Here is a 23,928-nt window from a genome sequence, read left to right as displayed (position 1 = left end):
TAGACTAATTCTACTGTGCATTAACATGTCACGGCAAAAACCATGCTAATGCACAGCAGAATTAGTCTACTGCACATTAAGCATCACAGAAAGACCATGTGCCTTTGCTACTGTGCAGTGGCACTGGCTACGGCACATTTATGTAGTACCTCACATTAGAGGTACTAAACTTAATGTGCAGTAGAAAAGGTGCATTAATGCATGTGTAGACACGCCCACATAACACATTTGTATCCTCCGTATTGGCATTAAAACCATGACAGAGGTTCATGACAACTAAAGTTGCATGATAAGCTTTTCAGACCGTAAGAGGGGTGCATGCTGGGGCTGCTTGGATTTGGGGTTAGCAATTGGAGCCAGTTTTTTGTTTGTGAAAAATGATTCACTTGCTACCATGTAAATGTCCCCTGATGTTCTTTGGCCTGGATCCAGGGCAATGCAGCACTGATTCCTCTCCATTTCCAGCACATTCAAGATATTTCCAGATTGCTTTGATTTCAGCTTATATGTTCAGACTCATTCCTCAAAGGTAAAACAGCAGAACTCCCTTCGAGAAGAGTGATATAACCTACAGAAAAACCTTTGTTGTCTTCCAAACTCTGATTCCTCCTGTTACTAAGAAACACAAGTAATCTCCATCGGTCTGAGATACTTTCATTTAAATGGTACGTGTATTTTTCACAGTTACCCACCAGGTATTTGGCTCCGTGGCCAGTGGGGAAAACAATCAACACAACAGAGGAGCTCTAAGTTAGAAGGGGGTTCTGCATTAAGTACTGTGTAATTTGATTTCCTGAAGTCCCTATCTGAGACCTTGAGTCATTTCCACCAGGCACGCTGACAGATGCAGCATAAATTAATGTTATTCATGTCAAAGTATGCAGTAACTTGGAGTGATGATGTTGGTTATTATTCTTCCTGGTGCTTCCCTGTCCTCCTAAACGGTATGGGACTGTAAGGCGGTTCAGCCCTTCAGGGTTGGTGCTGCCTCTCCTTGTTTTCCACATCTGCTCATACACTGTCCTGTAAAGGTGTCTTGGAGGATGCATCCCAGCCCAAATGCAGTTCAACTAGGGGAGGAATTATAGAGTGACGCTGTCTTTGGGCAAGATGTTGTCACCGTGTGAAAAAACAACATGGCCACATTGCCTGGCACTGTCTCAGGATGTCATCAGCTGGATGGGACAGGTGTGCTAAAATGCACAGATCCTTTAAAACACGCAGTTGTTGGTCCCGTACTATTGTGGTAGCTGAGTTTGTGCAGGGCCTCCTGCACAGTAGCGGAAAAGGCTTTTTGCTGTTGTTGTTGTTGTTGTCAACACTTCTAACTGGCATGTTTCCATCAGGCAAGCAGTAGAAACACTGCCATGTGACCAGAGCAACCAGCCACGCCACATGAGTAACAGCTAGCAAACAGTGGGAGTGAAAAATTTGCAAACAATATCAGATTAGAAAAATCAATCATTCATTCTCACTCTGTGTTTAGGTTCCTATGTTTTGCCTGTCATGGTGGTAGGGAGGATTATTCATCCAAACTGTTTCACCAATGCTTTACCAGGCACGATACGTTCTCAGAGCATTCCTGTCTGTCCACAAACAATTCGCAGCCCAAAAGGCTAGGGACAGAAATCACACATAAACCCGCATAAGTGACCGGAAATCGGTTCAAATCTGCAACACAACAGAAGTTCAGTGCACATAAGCCACTTTCCAAAAAAAAGGCCAAAACCAGTTTAAGATAAACCTGAATGGATGTAGTATCAGACTTAACTGGCTTAAGTTGAACTGGTTTATTGAACTTCTGTCCCAGATCAAAGATTTCATAGATTTTATAGACATTAGGGCTTGAAGGAAACTTGTGAGATCATTGGGTCTCAAGGGGCAGGAAGTCAGCTGGAGTCAGATCACCCCAGCAAGATAAGCATCCAAGCATTTCTTAAAGGTATCCGAGTAGGTGTTTGCACCACTTCTGGGGGAGGGAGTCTGTTCCAGACTCTGGAGACTCAGATGGCACAGAAGTTTTTCTTTATGTCCAGTCTAAAATGGTCTTCCAGCAGTTTGTGGCCATTAGACCTTGTCTAAGCCCACGGTGACCAAAGAGTCTAAGCCCATTGTGACTTTCGGTCCTACCAAATAGCTCAATCACTCTTTACTGTCACTAATGATGGGTGAGGCTCGAGTGTTTCAGAGCTTTGGTTCCACTGTCATCCTCAACTTATCTGAGCCCCGGTAGTACAAAATCAATTTAGAAACGCCACCCAAAACATGCATGTTAACCAACCTAAATATTGTTGAACCTTGAATGAGTTTTGAGTCAGGAGAAAGGGTCAAGATGTTTGAACACACCACACTTAACGAGTCCGTTGTCACATAACCCTGTTGTGTGACTCATCCTCCATTGTAGCGGTGCCTTGTGGTTATTTCTGATCGCGTTGTGTTCGTGGTCTCAAAGCTGATTTACAAAAGCTGGAATGTTTCATGCCTGGCATGTGAAATCTGCATCGTGAAACCCTCCTTTGATCTGTTGGGTTCTCCACGAGTCTGTTTGCCTGCCTGGCTGTTTACAGGTGTCCCCAGAGCCCAGCGAAGCTGTAAGCCGGCTGCGGAGGGGAAGGAACACGGCAATTAAACTGCAGCAGGCAGGGCAGTACATATAATTCATAAATATGAGCATTAAATTTCAATTACCTCATTCTCAAGACAGAACTCCCTAGGGCATCAAAGAATGAATTTTTTCTCAGAGGCTGCTGACAAGAAGAGCACAAGCTTAACCCATATCAAATATTAATCTTTGGCGGTTTGATTGTTACTGAGAACTTTCTAGCACAATGATCCTGCTGCGTCGCTGAATGCGATGACTATGTATGAGCAAAATGTAAATGCTTCATGTAGACAAGGGTGGGCCGTGCTGCTGGGTGGCTCTGCATGTCCGGGGATAGGAAAGATGGGTCTAAGGAGAAGGCACAGGGCTGAACTCTGTGATCTTTTATCCATGCCGTACCTCCACCGTAAGGATAATGATTTATCTACTCTCTCATTCTGTCTGACCTATTTGGACTATCTGCTTTTGGAAGGAGAGACTGCTTCTTGCTTCGTATGTCTGCAGCACCTAGCACGATGGGACCCTGACCTCAGCCAGGGCTTGTCAGTACTGCCATAAAACAAGCAGAACCCACCGGCTGGTGAATCCCAAACCTCATTTGCTTTTGAGTGTACCTGAGTTAACAGTCTACTGCTTTCAGTATGATTGAAGTTGAGAGCAGGTGCAAGGGGAGAACCAGCACATAACAAGTTAATCTCTGATTACTTCCCATTCTGTGCACCTGCGACAATGAATTTTTTGGCCACTTAAAATTGCTGGGAGCTTGTGGCCTGTGTTTCAACAGATATCATAATCAATGCTAGTGTCCCCACAAAAACCAGGTACTGAAAATAATTACTAGCTTCCCAGAAGGTACAAACAACATGCGAATAACCCTTTCACTGATGGTTCAACAGCAACATCATTATAGCAAGTGCCTCAATTGTTGGCCTGAAGTAGAACAGCAGAAGCCATCTCATTTGGAAAAGAAATCAGATGCCCTGCAATGCAGGGGTGGGCTGACTTCTTGAAGACATGCTGCTTCCTGAAGCACCTCTTAGCAATGTCTGCACGTCATAAAGTTCTCATATGGGCTTCACCTGGAGGAAAAATCCCCCAGGCTGCAGGATGTTAATTGGAAAACAGCAGTACAGGTGTGTGTGTGGGGGGGGGGAGGGATGGACCAGGCAGCCAGAGTTTTCTCTCAAATGTAGGAGTGAGTTTTAATCCCATTGGAAGTGACATTTGGTGGATTACACGCTCTCTTTAGAAACGAGGAGCTTGTCAAAGCCTGGCTGCTACTTGGGTTTTGATCCCTGGTGTACAGCTCTCCACGTTAAGATCAATCTCCTTGCTTATCTGTTCTTTCTTCTGGACTGATGCTGTCTGTGGCTTTGCCTACACAAGGGATATTAGAGATTTTAAAACAAAGGCAAGTTTTGAGCCAGATTCCAATAAGTGTCAACAGCTCGGTGCCGCTGGGAAGGGGTGGAGAATGCCGTCGCAGATGCTGTTCAAAGCTAGATGATCAATTGAGTATCACACGGGATAGCTCTCTTATCTCCCAGAATGGAAGGCTCTTTAATGGATTTTAACTCAGTGTTGAATGAGGATGGTGCAGTAATAACTGAAAAGGAAAAGTGTCGCCCATCACGTCACTGCTCGTAGGCAGGGATCTTCCAAGATCCCTCATTCATGCAGTCCCCCGGCCTGACTCAGCTTGGGGGAGCTGACCCCAGCTTGTCTAGTGCCTAGTGGAAGAACAGATCCTTGTATCAAGACACACAGGATGATATCAGAGCCAGAGATTGTGCTGTGATCTTCCCGTAGGCAGGTCAGCTCCAGCAGATGATCATTTGAAGCCAAGAGGCAGAGAAAGCCGTGGCCTGTTTATGCTTTCACTGTTAGCTCGTTCATTTTAATGAAGAGCAAGAAAAACCAACACGTGGCAGAGGAAATGCTCTAAAAAAGCATGAAAGGAAAAATGACTTGGGCAGGATAATAAGAGCTTAATGCATTAGCCACGCAAGGAGCTGCTCTGATTGCAGCTGGGCCGGCTCACCAGCTGGGCCCAATGCCTCCTCCTTGCTGCCGTGCCAGCTGCCCGGCCGCTTTGCAAATGTCAGTCTTGTAATTAGAGATTTTCTGGATTTCCTTGCGGCCGCGAAGCCATCTAAACAAACACGGGCAGACCCTGATGTGAAGTTGCCACCCTTTTTTTGGGCCCCTTGCCCACGTGAGGTAGCAGGAGGTCAGGGAAGGGTGGAAAGGAGTGGATATATCCTGTCTGCTCAACACCACTGCTGTGGTTGGGAGAAGGGTTTGCACTGGGGAGAGGGGCTGTTTGACAATGGGAAAGTAGAAGTCATCTTGTTAATACACTGAAAAGCAAGGATGTAGTAGCTTTTCCCCAGGGGCGTGCAGGGGAAGGCAAACTCTCAGTTGGTACAAAATGTGCAATTGTACTGAGGACAGCTAACTACGATGAGATTGAACCTCCATTCTCTAAAGCACCTGCCTTCTCTCAGGTCTGATCTGCCCAGCAATGCACTCTGGCATCACCATCATTGTAGCATGCCAGCCCCCCTGGTATGTAAATGGCTTCAGTCTCACAATACCTCTATGAGACAGGAAAGGTGTTAGCTCCATAACACAGGCACAGAGAAAGTGAGTGACTTGTCCGCATGACAGATTTGCAGTCAGGAGCTCCCCAGTCCTGAGCCCAGAGCACCTTAAGCATAAGATCATTGAATGTATTGAATACCATAACCCTTGCAAAGCCTCCTTGTTTACAGGATAGCAGTTTGAGTCTCTCCGTGGCTGATGTTTTATGCTGGGTCCCTGACTGTCATTTGGCTTCTTTCTTGTGGCAGGGTGAAGTTGGAACCTGGCACCTTTCACCTTCATGGATCCCCTGAACCTGTCCTGGTACAACAATGAGATTGGCAACAGGAACTGGAGCAAGCCTCTCAATGGGTCTGACGCAGAGCAGAAGCCTCACTACAACTACTACGCCATGCTCCTCACCCTCCTCATCTTCGTCATTGTCTTTGGCAACGTGCTGGTGTGCATGGCCGTGTCCAGAGAAAAAGCCCTTCAGACCACCACCAACTACCTGATCGTAAGCCTGGCTGTGGCAGATCTACTGGTAGCAACGCTGGTGATGCCCTGGGTGGTCTACCTGGAGGTAGGTGACGTGAGTGTGTAGCATGTCCTGTGCAAAGCCAGCGTGCCTTGTACATCTGGTCTGAATCAGGTGCTTTCCTGAATCAGTTTGCAAAGTGCTTTGGCATTCATTGGCAGGAAAAGTACAATACAGCTTTAGTATCACCAAAAAATTATTGCCAGTTCTCCCAGTCTGGGTTTCATTAGGGATCCTTTCTTTGCAGGGCAGTAAGACTCTGAAGAGCTGCCTTGCTCTAGCAATTAGGGGTCTTTCTGTGTTAGGATCTGGTGAATTTAGTGGTAAATACACAGCCCTGAGTACAGTATTGTCATCTTACAATAGGACTGTCTCTATTAGAAGGGAACGTTTAAACCTTACTCACCAGAGAAAGGAACTGGTATTTTGGCCAATGGCAATTTTCAAAGAAGCCAGAAAGTCCAACAAGAGCAGCCAGTGAAAATATTGGCTCCTTTTCCATAATGGATGACACCTGCCAGTATGGCCCCTTGTCCCACAATAGAAAAGACTGGCAAACGGACTGCTGCAGGGAGCAGAAATGGTCTCACTTCATTTCATGCTCACGAGTGCATGAGCAGTGCACACAGCATGTCGATTATTCACACACACTTTGGAGGGAAATATATTTCTTTTCTGCTGGTGGAGTTGGGCTCATCTTGGTTTGAGAGAGAGGAAGGGAGGGAAGGGAAAATCTCAGCCTAAACCAACCGCATTTGAAAAGGTGGACAATCATTTAGATAAACGGGAGCAGAGCCTTTAGAAATAATCTGGCCAGTCACAAGTGTTGAAACCCGGAAACATGGCTCCAAGCCCTTCTAAAAACTGTTCCCCAAGATGAAGCCACTAAGGAGGGATACAGGCCCTGATGCGATTTTAAAAGATACAGCGATATTTGAAGTGCGTACTTGGCCCCAGGCAGGGCCCTTAGCCACTTCCCAGTGTTATATGAATAATCCACAGAATACCAACCATTCATTTAGTGTAGTTCTTAGGACCCATAGCAGAAGGAAAAAGGTGTGATGGCATGTATCAGATGCAAATGCTACGCCACTATGTCACAATATATGAGAAAAGCAGAATCTCAAGAGAGCTACTTGTTGCATTACTGCTGTCTGAGTGTTACTTTGGTAGGAAAGGGCGTACGTCGAGCCAGGTTTGAATGGCACAAGTGTTTTGTGAGAATGGAAAAATCCATGAATGCCAAGCGTTTAGCTCATGTCAAATGAGTTTTGGAACAGTAAATAGCTAGAAATTGCAAATTGCATCGGGTGCAGGATAATAGAAACAACAAGGTCCCTCCTGTCCTTCGGTGCATTAAAAATGTTGGTGTGTGTGTGAGAGATTGAGAAAAGGGGAGGAGGATATTCATTTTCTTTGGAGACTGGCAGAAACAGGAAGAAAGCTACTGAACAATTAACATAGGGTACTGCTCATCCCTTGTCCAAGAGCCAGCTCAAGTTTTATGTGCTACTTACTGACTTAAGTGAGGTAAGTTGTAGTTAGGCCTCCTGCGGGTCTTCTATGCCGCAGGAACACATCTCATGCATAACACCTAGGGCACAGCACAACTGGAGATGTTTTATCCAGGTTGCCAAAAACTTTAAGTTCACCACGGGGGCACAGAAGGGAATTGGTGAGGTTTTATTCACCAAGGCGCCCCCGGGGGTTACAAGAAACAATGGCCACAAGCTAGCAGAGAGCAGATTTAGACTGGACATTAGGAAGAACTTCTTCCCAGTTCGAGTGGCCAAGGTCTGGAACGGGCTCCCAAGGGAGGTGGTGCTCTCCCCTACCCTGGGGGTCTTCAAGAGGAGGTTAGACAGGCATCTGGCTGGGGTCATCTAGACCCAGCACTCTTTCCTGCCTATGCAGGGGGTCGGACTCGATGATCTATTGAGGTCCCTTCTGACCCTAACATCTATGAATCTATGAATTTACAGGTGCTCCCTCTGATGCTGGCTGGTAGCCTGTGTGAAGGAAGCTGGGAGGATCTTTAATCCGGACACAAACGGGTGGCATCCACATCAGTCTCCTAGTAGGCTTCTACTGGGCGTCTGCTCTGGGAGAGGCCAAGTATGCAATGGGCCACGGAGACTGGACTTCAGTTTTTTCCTCTACTCCCTCATTACTGTGCTAAATACTTAGGAAGCCTCCCCTTCTGTGTCGGGGGAAGCATGCCAGCAAGAGGGAAAATAAAAGTTTGCTCTGCTGGTGCTTGAGCTCCATCTCAGCTCTAAATATTCAGCAAACACATTTTCCCAACACGATTTCTTCAAAAAAAGAACAAATAAATAAGTGATATTCCCACCAGTGCATATTTTTAGAAGTGCCTGCAATGGGAGACAACCTGGAGGGTTTTCCTACAGCTCTCCATTTGCAGAAGTACGAGGAAGAAGTCAAATTGCTGTCTACCCAGGCAGGAGGTCCCAGCCAAGCACATAAGCATATGTTTAAAGTCAAGCACATGATTAATGACATTGAAGTGACCGGAGCTGTCCACATGCTTTATGTGAAGCATGCAGTTAAGTGCTCTGTAGTACTGGGCTCAAGGGAGCTACAGCTGTCTTGTTATTACTTTGTGGTATAAATAATAATCACTGATACACGCTCATGCTGCAGATGAAAAGCCTTTCCCTGGGACCTCTCTCTCATCCTTGTTTCACAGCAAGAACCTTGATTTTAATTCACTCACTGCTGAGTTACTGGACTTTAATCTAGTCTCCAGCTCTGGAGTCAGAGAGAGGCATTCCCATACGCCGTCCCATTAGGAACGGGGTCAAAGAAAGGAGAAGAGTCTGCTTGGCCAGGCAGCTGAGTGCCATTTCACTGCAGCAGACTGGTGTTGCTCAGGGATTTGACTACTGAGGGTTATCCTGGGTCAGCTACACTTGCTTGTGAGACTGTTTTATCACCAAAACAATCAATTTAAATCATCAGTTTAGCAACAGTTTGGGTTTTTGCCTAACCACGCTGGCACTCCACGTGCCCAGGTACACGTAGTACCTAATTACAGAGTCACCGATGGAGGGATTTAATACCCACATTAGCTTCAGCATGAGCCGTTCCTCATTCAGAACTGCTTGGGAAAATGCTGCATAGCAATGCATTGTGATACTATGATAATCCTGCCCCCCGTGCCCTCCTAGGCAGGGATTCTAGTTCGCTGAAGAAATCATTTTGATTGCATCACAGGAGGGAAAAGAGAACAAGATATCTGACTGTGTATTAGGAAAACCGAAAAGCCCCAATCAGCAGGATGAAGACTGATTCGCATTTTACCTCCCACAGCTCACGCTGCAGCCCAGAAGGAGAGATCATCTTGCTATAGGGTTCGTTCTTGTACAGTTAGTACAGGGAGAATCTGATCAGAACGATACAAGTTAGAGCCACGCAGTCCATCAGCTCATCTCCCCAGGCAAGCTCAGTCCTCACAGCAGAGCACACAGCATTTTCCATCAGCAGCTGCCAGCCTGGAGGAATTGGGAATGGACTCCACGCTGCCATTAGGCCCATGCAGAGTGAACCGGAGCGATGACCGTCGCAACAGGGTAGCTGCTGCACCCATCCTGTGCGGGTGAGCAGGAGCCACAACCTGCGCAGACCTCTGAGACTCTCACTCTGCTTCCCTAAATGTGTCTGTCGTGGCAGTCAGGAGAGGCCCGGTCATGGGACATGCCCCTTCCTGATGACCCGACTTCCAGGGGCTCCCCGCTGATCCAGCAGTGCCCCTGGTTTTCATCCAGGCCAGTCTGCTATTAATTTGCCAGTAGGATCTCTTGCCACCAGGCTGAATCAGTGCTGATGAAGAAGTTGATTGCATTTATACGGGCACAGGAAGTTTTCACTGGGTGTGTCTACATGAGGCGTTAACTGTGCTGTAGCTTAATAACACTGCGCAGTAGCGTGCTGGGCAAAAACCGTGCTAATATGCTACTGCACAGTAATATTAGGCTACTGCACAGTAAACATCATTAAAAACCCATGCACAGGTGCTACTGCACAGTAGCACAAGTTATTGTGCATTGATTTAGTACTTGGCTATCCGCAGTAACTTTGGTGCATTAATGAATGTGTAGACGCACGCACTGTGTTCTAGGAAGCACAAATGAGATTTTGGGCTACTGAATCTAATAACAGTTTTAGCCTGGGCCTCTTAATTTCCCACTGGATTCCCTAACCTCCAAGTGGGTCCCAAGCCAGCACCTTCCAGGTCCTGGTTTAACTTGAAATCACTTCTCCAATCTAAATATCATTGCAGCTTAGATCTATGGCAGTGGCTCTCCCCTGCCCATGTCAGAGGGGAAGATGGCTTTAGTTGGGAAGAGATGGGGTTAGAGTTGGGGGGCAGTGGCAGAGGAGCTCACACAAGGCTTGGATTCATTCTTTCAAGCTGTTAGTGAAAGATAGACCCTTGCCTTAAGGTCCAGGCCCTGACTCAAGTTTTCCAACTAGGGGTGATTAAATCCCAGGGATCATCTCTGGCCTGTGTGCATTGCAAGACTGCTCTGAACTCTACCATGTGATGCTGAGCCCATCCACATGGATCCTGAGCCATGCAGGGATTGTGGGGAGCTTGCTAACAGCTCACTGACATTGGAAAAGCACTGTCTAAATCCTCCTCCTCCCCAGATGACAGGATCAACCCTGTTGCCTTTGAACAGGTTCAGGATTTGCATCTGAATAGGTCAGGTTGCTGCAGGGAGCACCAGGGCCCGACCATCTGGAACCCTGACCCTGAGGTCTTAGTCTGATGGCAATGAAGGGTAAAGTGGAAGGATATGCATGGCAGGCTACTTCCCATTTGTAACAGGGAGATAATAGCATGTCCCAAGATCGCAGCCTGGTGCTGGATATAACTCATTAAAGACTGTGAGGTGCCCAGGCATGATAGGGATTAGGAGCGTATAAACACCTGGAGTCAGAGTTGTGCCTGGTTTCCCAAATCAGTGGGAAAAACTGGCATCTGTTTCTGTATGAGGCACTGAAGTATTTTTCATTGCCACTCGGAGCTATTTGGGCCAACAGAGATCTTGGGTGGAAATACAATTTGCTTCTCCCAGGGCTGTTTGACAGGACTCTGCTTGGGGCCACAGCTCCACACGCTCCAAGGATGCTCTGTCTGACAACACACCAGCAAAAACTCTATTTGGGGGGTTAATTAATGGCACAAACCTATGCTGGGCTGGATTGTGATCTGAAGCATCTTCCAAAGACTAAATGATTTGCTTACTGAGGAGATAAGTGTCTGCAGAAGCCATGCCATCGTTTCCAGCCATGCAAGACAGACATGCTAGTCAAGGGAGTAGGAACAGCAGTTGGTGCTCTGCCAGACTTCCCTACCAGGCAGTGGGGGAAGGAGCTCTGTGCTGCGTCACAGGTCAGCGAAGTAGAACTGAAGTTGCTGAGAAACTTTCCAAACCTCTTTGGCTGTAACCCCTGTCACAGTGTCTCCCAACGGCACCTGTTACATTTAATTAAGGCCTGAGGGTTCGGCTTTGCACAACAAGCCAAGCTTTGGGAAGGCTGTTTGGCTGAGGCTCGTATTCCAGCTTCCAGAGCACCGGGAGGAATTGCCTGCTGAAAGAAAGGGCCAAAGAAAGACGTGGGGAGTGAATGGATGTGAGGAAAAGATAAAGTGCTGGACTGCGGGGTGGGGAAAGGAAAAAAGAGAAGCCACAATCTGCCGGTGACTGCACCAGCACAAAGCAAGCAAACAAGAAAAAGCGCTGATGTGACACGGGCTGTCAGGAGGCCACGTAACTAATTATCGCCAGAGAAAATGAATGTTTGCCTGGTGCTTTGAAGATGTCAGGTGTGGTTGTGAACATCCTCAGGATTAGCTCATGCTCTACTAAGTCATGATCCTTGCTCACAGCAACCTACTTTCAAAAGAAGCGGTCCTCTCCGCCCTGCGTTCTCTCCCATCCTTGTTCTGGATTGGAAAAGCCAAGCCGATGTAAGATGGGCTTAAACCCCTTTCCTTCAGTCAGCTCATGCATTGTTCCCTGCTTCATTAATAGCCTGAATTCAGGCCTGCATTGAACTATAACTGTGATTTACTGCTAATGCAATGACAACCTCCCTCTAGCCCTAGCGCCGGGTACTTCAGCCTGAGGCATCAGCAGCTTCCCATCATTTTTCTAGACGTCAAAGTGATCGGGGTTGTTTTCTGGTGTTTGAACGGGGACGAATGCATCCATCTAGCATTGCCTGGGCCCATCAGATAAAGGAGATTGATGAGGTTCAAGTTTAAAGCTGCCAAGAAGCAGACCCCCCAATCCTTAGTATCACAGTCGTGAGAACAGCACTATCTGAAATGGGTCCTGTTGTCCTTGTCCCATCACAGGGTGGGTGCAAGGAACAGCGCACAAATTCACAGAGCTTGGGCTCTAGTGTCTACAAGTAACATATGAGACCCAAGGACACAAAGCGGAAGAATTTAGCATCGCCGCCAGAGCAGATGGCTCCAGCTCTGGAGTATACAAAGCTTCCAGTGCTTAAAGCTAGGATTTCTCGTGCCCATAAGAAGAGCTGAAGGTCCCCTTCAAAAAGGCTTTCTGCTCTGCAAAATGGGATCGTCATTGTGCTCTTTTGGGCAATGCAATAGCGGCTGGGAAGGAAATTCTGGGCTCTTCTGCGCAATATTCCAGGGGAAGCTTTTTCTTGTCCAGAAATGGCATTCGGTCAAAATGAAACATTTCCCATAGCAAAAGGAACAATTTGGACAGAATTTCCGATCGGGTCCAGTCAGCCGTGATCATCAATGTATCCACCCCAGCCACGGCGATGCCTCACAGACGTGGCAGTGCTGGGTCCTTCATGTCCCCTCCCCGGCGAGCTGAGCACGGCACGTTGCCTGCGAGAAACGTGGAATCAGCCCCTCCGTGTCCTCCACAAACTCCGGTCCGTTCAGTTGAGTGCAGACAGCTGACAGCAGCATTGGTTCATAGCTGGCTGGCAAATCTTGGCCTCCGGGCAAGTTCTAATCAAACCAATTTACTTTTGTGACTTTGTCCTTTAAGTGCTTTTTTTTTCATAACTGAGTATTCCTCTCTCATTCAGACTTTAATGGAGTCGCTCCCTTCCTCCTCCTGGTGATGGTTATGTATTAGAGCGCAGAAAGAACTGGGAAGAATAGATTTCTTATTCATTCTCATTTCAAATTCAGTATGAATCTTAGATATTTATATTTAAGGAATATATAGCTTTTTTTTTCTGCAAATACTGCTGAATACAGTACTTCTACTACTCACCATTTGACTTAATTACCAAACTCTGGTTTTAGTCTCAAGAAAAGGAGGGGTGGGGGAAAACTACTGAAAACTGGAAATATTATAATTAGCTCTCTATCTTAACTATGAAAAGTAATGTATGTCAAAGAACTCTCTCTTTGAATTTAAAACCATCTTCATTCATGACAGAGTAATATGGGGGTTATGTCTTTTTTTTAATGAAGAAACAGTAGGACTGCATTGTGTTATCTATGCCCATTACTGCACCGTGCTGCACATAATTGCAAAAAGATCCTTACGGAAAACATTTACAATTTGCTAGAATTGCCACCGCAGTTTAAGGCTGTTTATGATGCAGGGTTTGGGGTTTTTTTCAGTAATGCCTTTGGGCTGAGTTAAGCAACTGCATAACTCACATTGACTTTAAGGGAAGCTGTATTTTCTGATGTTGTGGTTAAATTTGGTCCTAGGTTGTGTCTGTCGCGTGGGTTGTGAAGATCATGAATTAAGGTGGAATTAGGAAAGATAGAATCAGGCTATATCTCAGGGGAAACAGCCTAAGAAGAACCAGACCTATAGCACAGTGTCCTGGAGGAAGCTTCAGCACTGGGATTTTTTGGGTGGGCAGGTCAAAGCCCTGGGAGATGCTCACCCTGCATAGACTCAGAGGAGTATAGGCAAGCTTCAATCTTTGAATCCTGTGGACAAAATTGTGCTCTCATTTAATCCTGGCCCGGAGTAACCGTTCAAAACCAACAACAGCCTTTTTGCAGTAAGGGCGCTGTTGGGCCGCAGAGCTCTTGGACCTCAGCTGCCTAAGCAAACACCTTCATTGAATTTCCTCTCTTGCCAGGTGGTCGGGGAGTGGAGATTTAGCCGGATCCACTGTGATATCTTCGTCACTCTGGATGTTATGATGTGCACTGCCAGTATCCTCAACCTCTGTGCCATCAGCATCGACAGGTGAGATCTCCATGGGCCGGAGGGGAATTCCTGTCCAGCTCGGCGTGGCTGTTGGCAATGTGGCTAGCACAAAATGACATTAGGGCATATGTCTGTGTGCCCTAAAGGAGCTAATTCAGGTTCTGGGGTCCAGCTTCATGGACTCTGGGCAGGTTGATGTACCCAGCCCAGAGAGAGCCCACTTGTGCAGTGCTCATGTGTGGAAATGATGGGGCAGAGGCCCCGGGGGCAGCAGTAACCCACCAGAGGTGACCTGGGCTGTTGCCTGGCCCTCTGTCCTGCAGGAAAAGGTGCTGGAAACCGCACCTTCACATGCTCCAAAATAAAGTCATGCCATGACCAGAGTGCTAGTGACCGCCAGGAGACTCGTAAAGTCAAATCTGGCCCTGATTGAGGCAGGGTCCCAGAAGGGCCCAGCCCTGCCAGGGTCATGACACGCTAGGTCTGTCTCTCTGTCACAGGTACACGGCAGTGGCAATGCCAATGCTCTACAACACCCGCTACAGCTCCAAGCGCAGAGTGACCGTCATGATTGCCGTGGTCTGGGTCCTGTCGTTTGCCATCTCCTGCCCACTTCTGTTTGGACTCAACAACACCGGTGAGCAGAATACCCCCTCTCAGCTAGCTCTCCTCCATGTTGCACGCTCCTATGGTCTTCTGAGTCCCTAGAGGGGCTTGTCTCGATAGGGCTGGGAGTTTTAGTGAGTGTGCCCCCTGCCTCTTGTTCTGGCTGCCCTACCCCTGTGCCAGCCCATGAACACTTCTGCTGGTCCCCTGGCCCTGAATTAACTCCATCTCTCCCTTCTCCAGACCAATGTCCCTCATGTTGGTTTACTGTCCTGGCATGAACCAGCCCCAACACCCAAAGAAAATACCTTAAAAGCCATAATAACAGTGAGCACTTTACTAATGACTAGATAACTTAATTGGCACAGCAGGGAAGAGAAATTTCAGTGGCTGATTTGTTAGGGAGACTGGACAGCCAATGGCATGAGGCTGAGCCAGCCATTCACTCACATGTAGCTTGCGGTTCTCAATTGGGATCCAGTCGGTTACAGGTGACCACAGACCCACTTTATAAACTGGTTTCAGCCCAGTTTCTACAGGAGAAGCACCCACATGACAGCCCTTTCCCCTCCAGTGACAACTGCTGGTCAGCTTTAATGCAACTGCTTGGGCTCTAATGCAAGCATGCAAGCCCCTCTAATGGGCTCTAAAATCTCTTATTAGAGCACTTGGGCTCTAATGCAAGCATGCAAGCCCCTCTAACGGTCTCTAAAATCTCTTATTAGAGCACTTGGGCTGTGTCTTTGAAAGGACCCTGATGAAACTAGATGCCCTGATTGACTTACAGGGGAGTTGGGTACGTGATTCCTTAAGCGAATCCCAGCCCCGGCTCAGAGGGGAGACGAGAGAGCAGCAGTGTGGAGGTGCTGGAGACTTCAGCAAGACAGACAGAGACAGAGAGAAATGGTGGTCATAGCTCCTAACAGCTGGGACAATGCTCCTGCAATCTCTTGTGTCTTCCAGACAAGAATGAGTGTATCATTGCCAATCCCGCCTTTGTTGTGTATTCCTCTATCGTCTCCTTCTACGTCCCCTTCATTGTCACCCTGCTGGTGTACGTGCAGATTTACATAGTACTCCGGAAGCGCCGGAAGCGCGTCAACACCAAGCGCAGCACTCTTGGCCCGGACTCTGACACGCAGGCCCCGCTGAAGGTAACCAGACCCATCTCAACCCACCCCATCTCCATCCTCTCCCCCTTCCTACTCCCTCTCCCCAGAATGCCCCCGCCTCCCAAAGCGACGCTTTTTGGTGCGAGTACAGTGCGGGATTGTGGAGGTGGATGTGGTGTCTTGGCCTAGTTGGGAGTCCTGGCTGAGTTTAGCGGTCCCAGTTTTCCCCTGACTTCAGAGACTGCCTGCCATGGGAAGTGCTAAGTCTGCATTCCCTCCAAAGTCTTCGAGTTGGGGTTAAGAGGCTGACTGAGGGACTGGGGTCTGTGGTGCTTTCTGAATCAGTCCCTCCCCACAGCTCTGGGACATGGGGATGCAGGAGCTGCACCCAGCTATTGGAAATAGGTGCAAGCACCTATTCTGGATACCTTTAAGAAATGCTTGGATGCTTATCTCGCTGGGGTGATCTGACCCCCGCTGACTTCCTGCCCTTTGGGCAGGGGGCTGGACCCGATGATCTCGCGAGGTCCCTTCCAGCCCTAATGCCTATGAAATCTATTAAATGCTTTCTTCGTCCCAGAGGTCGAGCCCTCCATAGCAGCACAGGCAGCCTAGCCTTAAACAGCAAGGCTAACCCATCCCCACCCCACACACACACTGCTTTTAAAATTTCAACCGAAGGATTTCAGGGACCTCCAAACCCTTTGATTCTTGCCTCTATTTAAAAATGAGGACCTACCTAGCAGACTCCTTCCTTTCTCTCCCACCAAAACAAAGTCCGAGCATGCCCGTGGCAATAGCTGATGTCTCGGGGAGAGGCTGGCTTGCTCTGTGACACTTGAAGCTGTAATGAGCATCGAGGGACTGCTCACAACCCTGTAGTATCCACAGAGAGGGCCTGTCCCAGCCTGCGTGGATGTCCATAGCTAGCAATCTCCTTGAGGCTCATAAGCAAGGAAACTGCTGCGATGCTCTCGGGCACAGACAGATGCATGTGAGGACCTGGCTCACGCACTGCACACACACTTGTCATGCAGACTGCATGACTTGCCCATGTCTGAAGCTGATGTTGGCTACTGAAGCACCTGTATGAGCAGAGGGCGGTGACGCCACTGGCCACCAATTTCCATTCTGGCACGAAGTGAGAAAAGACCCACGTACTCTTGCAGCCCCTTCTCCAAATTTTCTCTCGCTACCTCCCCCAAAAGCCAGGTTCTAGGCAAACAAGGTTGTGCGAAGGCAAAGAGACAGGAATAGCCTGAGGATCTGCCAGGTCATTAACATGTCCTCCTGGCTCCTTTGGCTTCCTTCATTCATTCCCCAGAGGAATTTTCCAGCCTCCTTTCCACTGAAGCAAACTTGGCCACGCTCTGTGTTTAAGTTGTCACAACCCCCTTGCCAGCCGCCCTCTGCTTGCGTAACCCGTGTGCCGATGCTTGCCCCCTTAGGACAAATGCACTCATCCAGAAGATGTGAAGCTCTGCACAGTCATTGTCAAGTCCAATGGGAGCTTCCCAGTTAATAAGCAGAAAGTGGTAAGTGTCACAGAGGAATGTCAACCCTTCGGTGCCCTCCCTTTCTCCCTTTGTGTTTGCAGGGGACACAGCAAGTGGAGATGGATTATTTTCCTCAGTTCTGAGAAAGGAAATTTCTCTGTTAACAAAGGGAATTCCCATGCATTGGCCAGACTTAAAGGATGCACTTGCATTTTCCCAGAGACAACCAAAAGATTGGGGATTGCAGGGCTTTGAAAAGCTGGACTCAAACCCCATTAACTTGAGGAGAGGGGGTTTCTTCTTGAGCCTTCAGACTTTCTGTTGTAGGTAGTTTTCATTTCTTTTCTTTTGTTTTTTCTATGAAAAACTGGGGGGGAAAAGCTTGTTGAAAATGGATATTTCCTATGGATATTTAAGGGAAAAAAATCTTGGCTCTCAATCCAGTACCAGCATTCACAGCTAGGAGTGCTGTATCAGCTAGCTTTTATTAATCCGAGAGAGGGAGAATGGGAAGGAGTACAAGATAGAAGAGTATTAGAAAAACAGTGCCTTGAGCAAAACAGAATGGGCTTGTTGGGGACCTTTTGATATACATCTAGTTCACTTAATCCTAAATGACTGGCTAAATTTCAGACGAGTTACCCACATGCTCATCCAGAGACTAAAGGAGCTTTGAAGGCCTTTTGCTTGTTCCAGCATCCCCAAAATGTCTCCTCCCTCCAAGATGGGATGACGCCTTTTTGTAACTTTTTGTGACCTCATCGCTAAGTCCCAACCCAGGAGCAGGCCCATTGGATGCTGACTGATGCTCTTAAAAGATGTCAGCATGACCAGGTGATGTAACCTGGTCATTTGGTGGGAACTCTCAGGACAAAGAAAATCCCTCTGAAATTTTTCCACCCAGCTGTGTCAGCTCAGTGGTAAATGGAGCAGAGAGGGTTATGGCAGCGAGGCAGATTGGGGGGTGATTTCTCCACAGGGCTAACCCTACTCCCTTCAGGGACTTCTCTATTACTCTTTTGCCCAACGGTGCATTTACCTTCTTTTATCTTGGGATATTTGATCCTTGTCCAGGAGGCAGTGAATCACGTGGAAGAGATGGAGATGGTGTCCAGTACCAGCCCCCCCGAGAAAACCAAACACAAGCTAGCACCTCCAAGTAACCACCAACTCGTCGTGCCAGCCACTTCCAACCAGTGTGTTAATTCCACCCTGCAGTCCCCCTTGAACAGCCCCGTGAAAGCAGAGAAGAACGGGCACGCCAAAGACAACCCAAAGACAGCCAAAGTCTTTGAGATCCAGTCCATGCCCAACGGCAAGACTAGGACCTCCCTCAAAACCATGAGCAGGAGGAAACTCTCTCAACAGAAGGAGAAGAAAGCCACCCAAATGTTAGCTATAGTGCTCGGTAAGACTTTGGTTTGCCTCCCTTTGTCTTCTGTGAATGGTCACTGGCTGCCCTGGCCTGGTCTTCTAATGGGAATGTCCGGCATTGGCCATGATTTCCTATAAAATCAATGCAAACAAGGGGTGGTGACGGAGCCTGAGTGAAGGCGCCCTCTGCCAATAAGCAGCAAAGGGTGGGTCAAAGGAAGTAGTAGTGACATAGACTGAGTGAAGATGCCCTCTGTCAATCAGCAGTGAGGGGTGGGACCACTGGGAAACGCCTGCAAAATCGGCTTTGCAAAAAACCCATTGTTTTGCTGCACCTTAAGTAGGTCCTTACTGATAAATCATAAGAAAATATCTGTGCAATGAAAAAGCCAGGAGGAAAGCCCACCTCACCCCCAGCCAAGAAGCTTTCCCTTCCCTTTCCTTCCCTAGACTACACCCTCCTCAAACTCAGGGAGTTTCTCAACACTGGCACATCCAGGCTGCTGAATGCCAATGGCCTGGGAGGGACTCCCTCTCTATGGGCTGCATCCCAAATGGTGGGGAAGTCCAGTAAGAAGTTAACAGGTTCTCTGTTGGCATAATCCCTCTCGAGCAAATCAGTCTGCATCCACTGAGAAATCCCAAGTGGTACAGCTTTGGAAGAGGCACAGACAGAAATGTAGTGCTTGAGGAACCTGCCCTCTTTGACCCCCAAACCTCCCAGGGCCACAGAAGAAAGCTGGTGACATTCAGACTTATCCTTTCCCTCTTTTCCAGGTGTTTTCATCATATGCTGGCTCCCCTTCTTCATCACCCACATCCTGAACATACACTGCAATTGCAACATCCCCCCGGCCATGTACAGCGCCTTCACCTGGCTCGGGTACGTCAACAGCGCGGTCAACCCGATTATTTACACCACCTTCAACATCGAGTTCCGGAAAGCCTTCATGAAGATCCTCCATTGCTAAGACTACACTCAGCCTGAGAAGAAAAACCTATACCACGCATGCACGCGCCCATGCACGCCAGGCAAGCAGGGAGTCACAAGGAGGCCGAGTGTTTTTGTACAGGGCTGGGAGCCCACAGTGTTAAGACAGTGCCATATCCATGCGGCTGGGATGTAATGAGAGGCTTCGAGTGGGAGGATCTCTCCGTCCCCAGGTGACCTTTGGACTCTGAGAGGTCACTCCAAAGGGCACTTTTCAAGAGCTACCCTCACACTGTGTTCAAAGAAGCAGAAGCAAAAACAAAGACACGCTCATTTGATACCTGCCTGTGGCCAACTGACCTCGAGTGCATTAATTACTGACATTAGCAGAGCCAACGGCAGGTGGTGAGCGGTCACGGCTGCCAGTTGCTCATGTGTTAACGTCACTGATACAACTCTCACCAAAGACGCCGCCATCTTTCTCGCTTTGCAATAGGAGCCAGACGGCTGGAGCTCACGGGAACTACATGCAATAGCTTTGCCTTCACCTCCAGCTGACCTGTTCAGTATCAAACTGCTGAGGCCTTCAGACCAAGACTTAGCAAGGCCCCAAGTGGGCTAAGAAGGTTTGTCACCTACAGATCTGATTCTTACAGTCCTATGGGTCCACAGGAAAATGGGTGCCAAGAAGAAGGGCCGTGTGAGTCACGTGCGACACCGTACCGCCCATGTAAATATGAATAAATAGGATGAACTGAACTGAAGCCCAAGCCAAAAAATAAATAGGGAGAAAATTAAAGAAACGTTACCTTGTCTTGCATGGTACACACGCTGATTCAAGGGTACCGCTCATCACCGCTCATTACCCAGCCCGGCAGCAAGTCCTGCTCACCAGCGTTTCCATCTCCTGTCTCGTTGCAGGTTGTTGTGCAAAACGGAGTGAGGAGCAACAGTGGTGCATCCCTGGTGTGAAGTCAACAGAGCGAGACAGCAAGGCTGTATGCCGCTCCTGTATAGCACAGGTGGGGTTTTCCCCCTCTTTGCTTCGCTTTGAAGAAAAAAACAGGGAAGGCAGGAAGAGCAGCTGTCGTTCATGGGCAGTCCTGCCTCCCCCCTTCCCTAGGGCTCTGGGGGAAGAGTGAAAGCAATGCCCTCTCCTGAGGTTTTAAGTTGCAGACATTTTATGATGGCATCTAACCATCTCTATTAACGATGATAGTCTTTCACCACGTCGTTATAAAAACGAGCAAGCAAGACCGCAAGCCACTCACTCATGCTGAGCAGCAATTTATGTCATGATCCATCCCAGTGACTTGTAGGGAATGAGTCTTGAAAGTATCTGTTCACAAAGGGGCTTTGCAGTCTGACTCCTGGTGTTCTGGGGAGAGCAAAGGGCAAGGTTCGGAGAAGATCTGCAGCTAGACACGTTGGACTCTAGGACGGTCTGGGAAAAGAGGGTTTTTTCCTGTTTGAATGTTTCCAGCACCCCTTGCCCCTAATCTCTGTGCTTCATGGTTTAAACAAATTGAGAAGCCGTCACCAACATCTCACCAAGCCGAAACCAGGCTGCCAAATCCATGCTGTAATTACCAGTTGTACCCAGTTCACAATATATTTTGTAATATCTCTGTAAATAAAATACAGCAAAATGAATAAAATGACATGGAAACGGGCCTGGCTGTAGTTTAAATTCAGGGTCCGGATAGTCTGAATGACTGCAGGCTAGATGCATTAGAGTCATCTGCTGTTTTTAAAGGTATGAAATGCACTCTGAGGATAACAAGCTCTTTTCTTCTCTGTGCAAAGGTTTGGGAAGATCACCCGTTTTCTTTTTAAACAGAGGAGCGGAAAGACAAAGCCATTGCCTACTGATGGCTCTTGGCAATGACCTGCCCTCTGGTCTCTATGCATTTCCCTCTATGCGACTAACACATGCAACATGTGCAATAAGTTACCCTGCAAATCGGACAATCATGTGTCACAAAAGGAGATGACGAGTGTGTAGTGTCTCTCTCAACCATGTTGCTAAATGGAAGGGGAGGTCCTAGCTGGATGGAAAGGGCTCTTCTAGTGATAAGGTTGATAACCGGAGCTGTAGATGGCCACAATATAAGTTTAGGTGCATGTTTCAACATGACGTTTCCAGGTCTGTCCATAGCTGCAGCTTTCAATGGAAAAAGTCACCTCTCCAGCCATCTAAAAGCATCTCCAGCTCACAGCAGGATGTGGGGAGGGAAAAAAAGGGTTTTGAAGATTGATTCAGGTCACAGCTGACGCATGGGTCCGTCATGGGAACACTAGGTTCACTTCCACCGCCCAGGTGTTACTTGATGCTACCTGCGTGAAATGTTGCAATGGAAGAGGAGGTGACAGGATGTGGCCAATGTTTCCTTAGTGTTGACACTACAATACGCAGCAATTAGGAGAGGTTTGCTATAGTGACATTAGCAGGATTATGCGTAAGAGGAAAAACATCCCTTCTCACAAAAGCACAGGAAACCATCAAATCCTTTTTTGATCAGGAAATTGGAAACGCTAACTTGAGAGATCTCGGGAGCAGGGCTCAGAGCGAGAAGGAAATTATCTCTTCTTTTCTCCCCTGAATGGTTCCAGCTTGAGCCAGCTGAGTTCATTCTGCGATAGGAATTGGTCCAGACTTCATTAAGAATTTCAAAACAATGAAAGTCAACGCATTTTGTGTTAATAAAAAACCCCCTCTTGTCCAATTTTTCAACAATATTAACCATTACAGAGGGAAGTTAATGGGAAAATCAACCACGGATTGATTCAAAACAAACAGAAAGCAATGTGCACAGAGTTCCTTGTAATGCAGGATGCAATATCACGGCTGGTTATCTCCGTGGTTGACATCTGCCCCTGGGCAAAGGACCAGCACAAGGCCCAAGCATTAAGTGAATCCTCAAAGCAAGAATTGAGATTGCGTGCTGCAGTTTTGTGTCTTGTATGGTATTATCTCAGGATGGATGGGGACTGAGGCCCTGGATAGAAACTGCCCTAGATGAACATTTAATTCTAAATCCAGACCCAAACAGTCATTTGACTCGTCTGAAATATTAATTCCCCCATGAAGCAGAGAGCTGTTGTAATCACAGAATCACAGAAAATGAGGGTTGAAGGGAGCTCAGGAGGTCACATCTAGTCCAACCCCCTGCTCCAAGCAGGACCAGACCCAACTACATCATCCCAGACAAGGCTTTGTTGAGCCAGGCCTTCAACACCTCCAAGGTTGGAGAGCCCACCACCTCTCTGGGTAAATTGTTCCAGTGTTTTACTACCCTCCTTATGAGAAAGTTTTTCCTAATATCCAAATGAAACCTCCCTTGCTGCCACTTGAGCCCATTGCTCCTTGTCCTGGTCTGCCCCCACTGAGAACAGCCCAGCTCTATCCTCTTTGCAACCCCCTGCAGGGAGTTGAAGGCTGCTATTCAATCCCCCTTGGTCTTCTCTTCTGCAGACTAAATGGTCCCTCTCAGGCATTGACATCTGCTTTCCTCTCTCAAGAATTACCTCCTAAACCAGTGGTTCCCACCCTTTTTTTGCCACAACCTCCTGCTGGGAGTGCAGTGCTGCAGCAGCAGCAGCAGCCCGGGGAGCTCCCAGCACACGGAGCAGCTCGTCATTTGTGTGCAGTGCCCCCGGCATTGCCCCCATGACCCTCATTTGGGTTGTGACCCAAAGTTAGGAACTGCTGCCCTAGACAAGGGCATCACCTCCCAAAATATGTACCCCTGTTCACCAGGGAAAAAGCAGCTCTCCTGTTCATCCCCATGCCCTTTCCCCTCCTCATTCCCAACACCTGGGCTTCTAAATTGCCTTGCAGAACAGCCATGACACAGGTGCCCCGCATCTAGTCTCATTACTGTGGTTTTGTGGGTGGCAAGGCCAATGGCAGTCCATCTGCCTTGGGGAAGCTTCTCTGCTCTCACACCAAATTCCCACCTGTGAACATGGCAAAATATAGCTCTTTCCCACCGTGATATTGTACTGAAAACTTTTTTGAGAGACAGGTTGATTTGTGTGTCAGAAAGTATTATTCTGCCCGCTCTACAGGGGATAGTATTAAGTGCAGAGCGAGAGCCGTATATATCAGTCAAATATACCAATACCCTCGTCTCATCCATTGTGGGCACTTGGAGGGACTGCCACATCCAGTAGAGGAACAACTTGCCTGACTCCATAGCAAGAGGATCAGGATGAGTATCTGGCTCCTGTGGTTGGACTCAGATTCACTTTTCTATCCCTTCCAGAACGTGCTGCTTGTGTAGCAACCCATGGAAAGGCATGCATGCTGGCAGCAGAGAAGGTTATAAGGTTTTTGTACTTTGTGCTAATTAGAAGATCTGATTTCTTCCTTGTTGAGAGACAAGCAGGACTTAGAGGTCAAGTCCAGCCAGAAAGAACTGCTGTCATCCTTGTTAGGGTCCCTATTTATGGTTCCTTCTTAATGAGTGAAGTTGAGGTCCTGTT

General features: G+C 47.9%; 1 protein-coding gene across 2 annotated transcripts in view; it reads left to right on the top strand.

The window, feature by feature from the left end:
• Positions 1-21,113, top strand: part of DRD2 (dopamine receptor D2) — a 54,778-nt gene extending 33,665 nt beyond the window's left edge. The window contains exons 2-8 of one of the 2 annotated variants that reach the window (XM_006265248.3): positions 5,455-5,768; positions 13,851-13,960; positions 14,422-14,558; positions 15,491-15,681; positions 17,088-17,174; positions 18,210-18,543; positions 19,287-21,113. In XM_006265248.3, the coding sequence (XP_006265310.1) occupies positions 5,487-5,768; positions 13,851-13,960; positions 14,422-14,558; positions 15,491-15,681; positions 17,088-17,174; positions 18,210-18,543; positions 19,287-19,480 (1,335 nt within the window). In that variant the 5' untranslated portion in view covers positions 5,455-5,486 and the 3' untranslated portion in view covers positions 19,481-21,113. The remainder of the gene's footprint in view (positions 1-5,454; positions 5,769-13,850; positions 13,961-14,421; positions 14,559-15,490; positions 15,682-17,087; positions 17,175-18,209; positions 18,544-19,286) is intronic. The other variant, XM_006265249.3, reaches the window with a different exon arrangement.
• The last annotated feature ends 2,815 nt before the right edge of the window (positions 21,114-23,928 follow it).

This window comes from Alligator mississippiensis, chromosome 16 (genome assembly GCF_030867095.1).
Source record: "Alligator mississippiensis isolate rAllMis1 chromosome 16, rAllMis1, whole genome shotgun sequence".
NCBI lineage: Eukaryota > Metazoa > Chordata > Crocodylia > Alligatoridae > Alligator > Alligator mississippiensis.
This window is presented reverse-complemented; position numbering and strand designations above follow the sequence as displayed.